The sequence below is a fragment of the Lissotriton vulgaris genome, unplaced genomic scaffold (genome assembly GCF_964263255.1).
Source record: "Lissotriton vulgaris unplaced genomic scaffold, aLisVul1.2 SCAFFOLD_3118, whole genome shotgun sequence".
In the NCBI taxonomy this organism is placed as follows: Eukaryota; Metazoa; Chordata; class Amphibia; order Caudata; family Salamandridae; genus Lissotriton; species Lissotriton vulgaris.
In genome coordinates, this window is record NW_028245682.1 from 252235 (window position 1) to 262845 (window position 10611).

The 10611-nt window shown below is 43.8% G+C and overlaps 1 protein-coding gene across 1 annotated transcript in view; it reads right to left on the reverse strand.

Moving 5' to 3' along the window:
* The window catches only part of LOC147666315 (zinc finger protein 532-like), a 29409-nt gene extending 22859 nt beyond the window's left edge, over positions 1-6550 (reverse strand). The window contains exons 1-2 of the mRNA XM_086949141.1: positions 6477-6550; positions 5404-5551 (exon numbers count right to left, since the gene is read on the reverse strand). Coding sequence (XP_086805267.1) covers positions 5404-5551; positions 6477-6550 — 222 coding nt within the window. The remainder of the gene's footprint in view (positions 1-5403; positions 5552-6476) is intronic.
* Positions 6551-10611: the final 4061 nt, after the last annotated feature.

Sequence of the window (10611 nt, forward strand, 5' to 3'; positions counted from 1 at the left end):
ATTACACTACAGACTTGGCTACTTCTGTGTCTTTTTTCATTTTTTTTAATGGCTTATCTACTTCGTTCCCAAAGAGAAGTTACTTGTCAAAAGGAGTATTTAAATAGACTGTTGTACTTAGGAGTTGAAACATGAAATTCTCAACCATGCAGGTCTCCTTAATAACACACTAGCGTTAATCTCTCTAGCTGCGGTGTCTGCAGCATCTAAAGCGCATCTAAATGAGGTATTGGATAGGAGTTTCCCTTCCTGGACTAAATCCTGGGCTTTTGCTTTGTGCTCATCTAGGAGTTGTTGTAGCAATTGCTCCATCTCGTCCCAGTGTGCCCTATCAGATCTGGCTAGGAGGGCCAGGGTGATGGCAATGCTCCAATGATTTGCTGCTTGGGCGGCTACTCGTTTACTGGAGGAGTCTAATAGTTTTGACTCTTTGTCTGGAGGGGGAGCATCCCCTGTAGTCTATGAATTGGCCCGTTTACGGGCATTAGAGACCACCAAGGAGTCTAGTGGTAACTGTCCTTTAAAAAAGACTAGTTCTGAGGGAGCAGGCCTATATTTTTTATCAATTCTGGAGGGTGAGAATGCGAGCAGGCACTGGATCTTTAACTATATCATTGGCATGTCTCATCATACCTGTAAGCATAGGTAGAGTAGAAGAAGTGTGGCTAGCCCTTTGTGTGCTACAGAGCGGTTCAAATAGAAAACATCCTCTAGAGATTCCTTGTGTATCTGTACCCCATGATATTCTGCAGCTCCAGCAAGTAATTCTAGGTATCCGTCATTGTCGTCAGGAGGGTAAGGCTTTTCAGGGTAAAGATCTGGGTCGTTGTCTGTAGGTAAATCTGTGTTATAATCCTTTCAGAGGTCTATTGGTAAAATGTTGTCGCCTCCCATCTCCATCATCATCATCATCATCATCATCATCATCAGGTGGTAGAGAGTTAGTTTGTGTAATCAGTAAATAATGCAAAGTGGAGAAGTTGGTGTAGGGGAACGTGGAGGAGGGGAGGGGTTAGTACCTACATTCTTCAAAGGAATATGGTAAAGGGTGTCCTCTGACCTAGATTGCCGTTTCTGAGGTGATTTAGTAAGAACATGTCCTGCATCTGAATTTATATAAAGTTCCTTTTAATTTGGGTCGAATTTGGGTATTGGAGAGTCAAAAATCGGATCCTGCACCTTCGGAGGAATAATTTTAGGTTTCAGCACCGAGAATATGGGTGCCGGGATAGAAGGACTTTTTGGCGTAGGTTTCTGTCCCGAAGGAGGCTTAGTTTTTGGTGTCAATGATTTCGGCTCCAAAGCGGTTTTTGGCTTTGAGCCTGAAGGTTAAGGCTTTGTAACATGTTCCCTTGCCGAGTCGAAGGGCGGGGCAACAAACATCTTGTTGGTGCAGACCGTGACCAGAAGGCGGGGGTGGGACCAAAGCCTTTTCTTTCGGCTGAGTTGGAATTTGGGTCAAGGGGCGTTCAGTACGCACGGGACTTTGACCTTGTGGCAAATCTTCTATCTGCGAGTCCTATTCTGGAATAGAGACAAGTTTCTTATTCTTCCTCTGCACTTTGTGCGTCGAATTCGTGCTCGTATTCTGCGACGAAGATGTCTGGCCCGTATTCAAAGTTTTGACTCTGCATATTTTGCGACTTCGAGCAAGAAGATCACTGAGCATTTTCTTTAATCGGAACGATCTGCATGCGTCGCAGTCATGTTCGTTGTGCTCCAGAGACAAGAAAAAGTTGCACACTTCATGCGAGTCGGTGCGTGAATACTTGGCGTGGCACTGAGGGCAGAATTTTAATTGAGTCCGTTCCATCACTGGAAAGAGGTCCGACGCGGTCAGACCCGAAGGCCTTCCCGAAGATCTTCGATTAAAATAGAGGTTTTCCTCGACTGATACGATACGCGGAGAAGTAGGATGCGGGTTGAAACAATAGCAATGCGGGTAGAGTGGATTGTGCACCGAAGAGAACCAGAAGAAACGGTTTCGTAGGAGAGCGCAGCAATACCCGTCCGAACCCGATAGCAGAAAAAAACAATCTAACAATGGAGTCAATGCCCATGCGCACTATCACCGAAAGGAGGAGTTCCCTTACCTCGTGACTGGAATTCTTCGAAGTAAAACAACTTGCAAACATCCGGACCCAACACTAGATAGCAGGAGTATGCAAAGCATGTGATCTACAGTTCATATATCTAGAACATAGATCTTACCTGTGTACTGGCACTCAGGAAAAGGGAGACAAAATAAGTTAAATAGCAGCTGTCCTTTAAATAATGTAGCAGTCTAGCTTGATTTACATGAGATGCAAACAAGCATTAGCAAATGAGGGGTCTAATGTCGTAATAAAAATAGTTTTTGTGCAGACCAAAAGAAACTAGCTACTTACCTGTAACAATAGTTTTGAAGCTTGATTCCTCGTGGTTCACATATCATACATATACCCCGCCACCTAGTGGTTAGAGTCGGAAAGTGTGTTTTACATTTTTTAATGGGTGTGATATACAGTTAACTCAAAGTGCAAACAATAAATCAGTGTTCAGTCAAACACTTGCTTTTATAAGTAAATGTAGTATTTGATTTTGAACTACGCACATCCCTTTACAACGCATGTAACGAAATTGCAAGTATATATCAGGTAAGTGAAACTCATATATATTAGGAATTGAGGTAAGGGTGTTTTAAAGGATTAGGGGTGGGTAAGGGTAATTGCTGGTAAAGGTGATTTTTAAGGTTTAGGGGTAGGGGTATTGGGTGGTAAGGGAGTTTTTACTAACATTCTTAAGAACTTGGGGCAAGACCGGTATAGGTGGAAAGGCGTACAGGAGTCCAGAGGCCATTCTAAAAGGAATGCGTCTCAGAGTGAGAGCCACTTTTAAAACTCCTAACCTCAGAAGTGCTGACATTGCGGGTTTTCGGAGGTGGCAAACCGATCAAGCCAAGGTTCTCCCTATTCCTGGAAGAGATCTCGCGCCACCTCCAGATGATTTTGCCATCGAGGCTCTGCAAGGTCTGAATGGCGCCAAGGCTCAGTTGGTCTGCCCTGGCGTTTAAGTAGCCGATCAGGTGCTGTACCACTAGGAAAATGTCCTGGAGCTCCAGCCAAGTCCAGAGATGAAGAGCCTCCTGCCACAGGTTCCATGATCACACCTCGCCCTGTTTGTTGCAATACCACAACAGTGCTGTTTGTGTACATCTGAACCAGCCTCAGATGGAAGGAAGGATTTGAATGCCAAGTGGATCGCTCTCAGCTCCAGCAGATTGATATGAAGCTGAGATTCTGCAGGAGACCAGAGTCCTCTGATCCCCACCTCTCCCATATGGCCATCCTCAACCCAGAAGTTATGCATAAGCCACCACTGTCAGCTCTGGGCTAGGAAGAGAGAGGGGACTGCCACTGACCCAATCAAGGTTTGTCAACTGCCACTGCAGGTCTTTTACAGTCTCCTTCAAAATCTGGATCAAGTCGGAGAGGTTTCCCTGGCCCTGCACCCACAGGGATTTTAGATCCCAATGCAGACCCTGTATGTAACATCAGGCGTGCTATACCAGCAGGATGCCATCAGACCCAGCAGCCTCAAAGTAAATCTCACAAAAATCCAGGATTGAGGTGGACACATTAGGATCATACCACGAATATCCTGGCCTCTCCGCTCACGAGGTTAAGGGCGGAACTGCTCTTTATCTTGAATGGATCTGATAAAAGGGAGCATCAGGAAAGGAGCCGCATGTAACTTCAGTATGCTGGCAGTGGACCCCAGCGAATGCAAAAGGTTCACTGAAGTCTGGAGGTGGGTGATAGATGCCTGTGGCGAGTCAGCTGTTGAGGTAATGGCAGACTGGAACCTCTCCAACCTCTGAAAATGAACTGCCATCACGTTTGTAAACACCCAAGGAGCGCTGGTAATGCCAAAGGAAATGGCAGCAAACTGAAAATGATCTAGGCCAACCGTGAACCACAGGTAATGCCTTTTGGCACGCAAGATAGAGATTTGAAAATAAGCGTCGTGCAAATCCAACGCTATTATACAGCCTCCAGGGCAGACAAGAGCTAAACAAAGGTGAGCATTTTGAATTTCTCTTTCTGCAGAAAGGTGTTGAGAGGGCACACATCTAGGATAGGACGTAGTCCTCCATCCTTTTTTGGTTCCAGTAAGTAGAGTTAATAATAACTACAGCCTACTTCCTTTGGCCAAAACAGCCTGCACTTTCTGATGGAACAAGGGGAGGGGGTGTTTCATTGGCTGTTCTTGCTTTGATAGCAAAGGCGGACAGGTTTCCACCAAAGGTAGAGTTTTACACCTTCTGCACAATCTGAAGCACACACTTGTCGGGCAATTATGCGGTGCACAGGAGCCACTGTGCAAGGTTTAGCCCAGGCTCCCAGGAGAATGTCCATGAGGGCCTCGCTGAAAGGAAGTAAGGGCTCAGCCGAACCCGCTCCTAGGTGAAGCTTCTCAGTCTAGACGATGGTCGACTGCCAACAATTGTAGGTCAAGGAACTCCGCTGCTTTGCGCATCACAATAGCAACGGATATGCATTCCTTCGAAACAAGGCCCAGAAGGGAAAGCACGCAAAAGTCTGGGTAAGTGCTAAACCCGCTAGTGCCACCCAAACTCCTTGTATCTTTTTTCAGCACATCTGGTTCCTCTCCTCCATGGGACTAAACCCTTCCTCCTCATCTCCCCCTTTAGGGAGAAAGGGACTATCTAGTGGTAGGGCCTGGACGTCACTGGCAACTTCGGCTTGGAGCTGGGTATGATGATGGGCTAGTCCTCGACTGGCACAAGGAACAGGAGTAGAAGGAGCTGGAGAGGAAGCACATGTGTCAGAGTCTCTATGCGGTTCCAGAGGGCCCAGCTGGCGTCGGGGCGCAAGCTGAGCTCCAGAGCACCCTCCTACATCTCCAAAAAACCTATTGAGAATATTGCTGACTGACTAGTGAAAATGGTGATAGTATGCAGCATAATCATAAAATAATACTATGTTCTGCAGGCACATATTTTTATATCTTCAGGAAGCACATTAATGCTTACTTAATGAAACCCTGTAGAAGAATGAGGAGTGGAAAATTCCAAACTATTTAGGGCTCAATTCTCGAAGCTATTTCCTGCTAGCGTCTTACTCATAAAAAAAATCAGGAATAGGGCAATCAAACATCAGGGTTAAAGCTGCAACCTCCCAAATAAAAAGCTTTGTGAATCAAGACATCCAGCGCTCAATGCCACTCCTCACATATGTATGTGTTCTCCCACTTTAAAAAGGAATAACATAAAAACAGGAGGCAGGAGTACGCCTCCCATTACCAGATTAATAAAAAGGAGAAATATGTATGAGATCACTAAGTTAATGCAAAATCAATATTTGGGTACACAAGAACAGATATTAAGTAATAAATTGTTACTTCAACTGGCTTTTTTTCTGAAGTCTTCTCTCCAAGCTCTAGGTTTGACATGTCTGTGACATCTGGATTTTTGATACCATGCATTAGACTGATATGATTCTCAAGCATGAAGGGCTTAGCAAAGGTTTGCTTTTCTTCTGTGCAGTAACTGTAAAAAAGAAGTAAAATATGAAATTAAACCAGACGCAAGGTGCAACCAGGCACAGGTACACTGACTTATTTTGTCACTTACCATACAATACTTCAAATTCGGGCTCAAGTCACAGTACTATGCATTTCACGCAGAAAGGTTTGGAGCGGGACTACCTCAAATCAAATGATGAAACATATACTGAACTGATTATATTTCAAATGCAGAGTAATCTCAAACTTCAGGTTAAGAATCTTGTTACCACATCACTTGTCTTGGGAAGTGGCATCTGTCATGCTTTAATGTAAGGTGGTGATGCTATCTGTCATTGTATTGTTCCTGGTTTGCTGGATGCTTCCACTTCCAGAATCTAGCTTGGAGATTAAGGAAGCTGTGGAGTAGGCAGTTGACTGGGGATCAGGGCCTTACAATGGGCCAATTCTGTTATCTCAATTAAGAAGGTATCTATACATTTCTGGGGTGTCTACTTCTAACATTGGCGACGAGGATGGTATGCCAGAGGAAAAGTCACAAGTGAGGCTGTGATAGCTTGAAAAGGACCTCGGATAGTTTTTAGTCATTCCGCACTACTGTTTGATAACTTGCAGAGGAAACCCGCTGACGTGGAAACTATCAACGAGAAGAGCCGGTGAAGACAAGTTTCTTCATGTTTGCAATTTAGAAGGCGCTACGTCCCGTTAATGACCCGGTGTTTGGATTTGAAAGTAGGAGTTTCAGCATGTGAGGAAGGTGACTGCGTGAAACAAGGGAACTTGTCTGGAGTACTTTACCCCGAACTGCATTGTTATCACGCCCGCCATCACCTTAGCAACATCCTGACTCATCATCACTAAACCTTGCGGGGACCTTGTGATGAAGACACCTTTGCGGTCCAAGAGTGATCGGGACACGGTGAGAGATTGGGACGCTGTGTCATTCTGACCTGGAGATTCCCTGCGACGGCTCAACAGACTGATGTTGCAAGCTGTGTCTCAGCAACCGTGAACGCAGTGCCATCTTGGAGTGCAACCAGGTACTTGAGTTGCAGCCGGCACTGGTGCGGAGAGGGCATTATCCAAAGAAGTGCTGAATCAGAAGTCTTTGGAAGTGCGATGACTGGTACGTCTGTGGGTCAAGTGTGTGTGCGCTTCCGTGACAGGAACACCTGGTGAGAAATAAAGTATTTTGCGTACTTAGTCACGGGTGAGGGTTTGGAGATTTGCCTATCAGCAAGAATATTCAGTGATAGGCACCCCTATTTATGGGACCAAGAGAGCATTTTGGGGAAACACCACACCCTATGTTGTGCTGCATTGAGACAGACTGGAATATTAGCTGTTGAGAAAGATGTGGTTGTTGTACTCAGCTTGTCATTCCCCTATGACAGGCACACCATTGCCATGCACCAGTTAATTTATTAGTAAGATTAGTTAGTCTGAACAAAACCACAGCATAAAATGTTTTGTCATAATATATATGCACCTCTTGCATTTATGGAGATCCCAGGTCACCCCTGCATGGGATGAGAATGGAAAGAGGCATTTATTACATATTTGGAAGCTGTTGGTGGGGATGATAATGTGGCGAAGAGAAAGTTAGTTATTTTAAACACAACTTGGAGGTGGAAGGTAGGAAAGTGTTGAAGACATTGCCAGTTGAGGGTAGGAATATGGATGAGGAATCTGATAATGAAGAAGACGTGTATGATAATGCGCTGAAAGCTTTAGAGAAGAAATACGGAGAAAGGGTAAGCATTGTAGTGAAATGACACCATTCTTTTTCCTGTGCTCAAGCGGATAGTGATTGATCTTTATGTGGCTGCTCTGAGGAGAATGGCTGTCAGTGGCAAATTTAAAGATATCAGAAATGAGATCATACGGGATCAAATAATTAATAGAAACAATAATTCTAGAATCTAAGAGAAGTTGTTAGGTTTCAGGGATCTCACCGTGGAAAAAATGTTAGCGATAGCCAAACGTATTAAAAACACATCATTGTATGCAAAGGAATTGGGTGGGAACGTTGGAGGTTATATTGGTGCAGGAAAAGTATTATATTTTATCAACAGGAAAGTAAAGGGGAAGGTATATGTAGTAGAGAAGGGGAGGTCTTTGCTGGGATGGAGGGAAAAAAGAGCGTAAGGAATGATACTTGATCCCAATCATCCCAAATAGGATGTGAAACTACGTTTGAACACCGCACAGTGTTGAAAGAAGGGTTAGTGCCCAAAGTGCATAAAGTAAGAAGTGTTTCACTGGATTTAAGAGGTCTACTGAAATATGAGTAGCAAAGAATATGCAAGGAAAAGGTCATTGAACCCATAGAGTCTTCAGAATGGTTAAGTCCAATTGTAATTACGAGGCAGCCTGATGGAAAAATTGGAATGCGTGTTGATCTTGGAGATCTAAATTGTTGCATTTGGATTGATCGACATACACTACCTAAAATAAATTAGATGTTAGTCAGTGTAAAGGGGGAAAGATATTTCACTACTTAGGACCAATCCAATACATATCACCAATTAGGGTTGGAGAAAGGTTCAAGGCATTTGACATTGTTTATAACACAGGAGGGGACGTTTCAGTTCATCCATATGCCCTTTGGACTGGCCTCTGCTTCCGCTGTCTTTCAATGGGGTCATGCAAGGAATACTGAAGGACATGTTGAATGCATTGGTGCTCCAGGATGACGTGTTGGTTTGGGGTGATAAGGTGAGCCAGCATGATGACATTTTGAAAAGTTTTTTCAAAGATTGGAGAAGACTGGACCTACCATAGGTCTAAACAGGTGCAACTTTTGCACAGAGGAGGAGGAGATTTTGGGGTACACACTTACGTACAAAGGAGTAAAACACAAACTAAAATTAGTTGAAGCTATTGAAAAAGCTGCTTTGCCCCAAGACAAGGACAAGTAAAGATCCTTGCTGGGAATAGCAGAATATTATGCCACATTTGTACAACATTTCACAGACAAAGTAAACTTTGAGGTAGGTCATAAAGAACGGAGTTACATTCTGCTGGACTGAAGATTGACAAGGTGCGTTAGAAATAGTGAAGGAGTCTTTAGTCAATGCAGTTACCCTCAAGCCATTTCACCCAAAGCACAAAACCATTATAACAGATGCCAGCAACGGTGGTCTTGGGGCTGTACTTATGCAGGTACATAACGGGAAAGAAAGAGCAGTTGCTTTTGCATCATGCCCTTTGAAAGGAACAGAGAGCACCTACTCGACAATCGAGAGGAAAACCCGTCTTTGGTGGTACAACATTTTCATATTTTTGTTTGGGGATTAGAATTAGAGTTCGAACGGACCACAAACCATTAGTGTATTTGTTCACCATATCTGGTGCAGGAAAAGCCACGCCTCACATTGCGAAGTGGTTATATCATCTTCAGGAATATGTGTTTTTGGTAAAATATGTACTGAGGGTAAAGAATATAAATGTGGATTGTTTATCAAGCTTGTCGTTGAAGGATGATGGGAAAGAGGATGATGAGGAATGATTGGTGGCAGAAATATTAGAATTTGGGGAAGCCATACCGGAAGAGGATTGGAAAGTACTAGGGGATCCGGCATTGGTAAAACTCATGAAAGCTCTGCCCAATGTGACAAGATAAAAAGGTGATGAGGAATTGTTGCTGTTCAAAAATGTGCGGGAGGAGTTATCCGTAGTAAATGGCATTGTGAAAAGAAATGAGACTGGTGGGTTTGAGAGAGGGAGTTTAAAATCTACCCCATGAAGGTCATTGGGGCATGGCAGCATTGAAGAGAAGAGCACATGTTGATATCTGGTGGTCAGGGATGGATATGCAAGTGGAGAGAGGATTACATGATTGCATTCCCTGTGCTTGCAGCGATCAGTCACACATGGTCCAGGAAACATCAGTAAGTCCAGTAGCCCTACCCAGATGTCCATGGGAAAGGTTAGCTATGGACATCTGTGTGCCTTTTGAAGGTTTAGGAATAAGTGAGGAATATGCCATAGTAATGATCGAGAAGGACTATTTCTGAAAGTGGGGTGAAGTGGGGTTTGCAAGGGAGGTAAAGAAAAATAATGTGATAGCGGTTTGTGAGGACTTTTTCCAGTAGGAGGGTATGCCTGCTAAGTTGATGACGGACAATGGACCCCAGTTTGTATCAGAGGAATTCAGCATTTTTCTTGTGACATGGGGAATCAAGCATTGCAAGGGGGATGGTATAATTGAGCGCTTCAAATGAGTGTTGGAGGAAAGTGTTCAGTTAGCCATAGCCAGCAACCTTAGTTGGAAGAATCCGGAGTACGAAATGTTGTGGAATTACCGGGTGACTCCACATAAAGCAACTGGGTGACATTGTTTTGTCTCCTAAAGGGAAGAGGGCTGTGTATAGTGGCAGTTCCAGCCTGGATGGCCAGATCTGGTCTATATCTGGTTGATTATGAGGAACTGCGTGAGAGGGTGGATTGTTATCAAACCAGGTACAGACAAAGACACAATAAAAGGATAAGGAAAGAAAGAGGGAATTTACCAAGGGGATATTGGTCAGAGTGCGTGTAGACCATCCTAAAAGAAAGGAGAGCTCAAAATTATCTTCACTGAAAGAGGTAGTTGAGGTGAGGGAGAATACTGTTAGACTGTCCGATGGTAAATGGTGGAATACCAGGAAAGATGCAATGTACAGTGAGGTGGAAGGAAGAGAGTGAATGATAAGGAACGATGATGATTGTGAACAGACGAAGTTGGAAAAAAGGGAACCTAGTGCGCTTCAGAACCAGGCCCTAAAATCTCGAAGCTTATGTATTTAATTAATTTGAGTTGGTTAGTTGGTGCATTTATTTTATTTATACTGTAGAGTTGTGAAATGTAATAGGTTGTATCTTTTCTATTAAGGAAGAGAGATGTGTATTTTTATGTAAGGTGAAGATGCTATCCGTCCTGGTATTGCTCCTGGTTGGCTCGGAGCTTCCACTTCCAGAATCTAGCTTGGAGATGTTCTACTACTTCCAAATGCCTCATTAAAGGTAAACTTGTGATTATATATGAATCGTAGCTTTAAATGCACCAATAGCATATGGTGTTCATGACACTGTGGAAAAAAG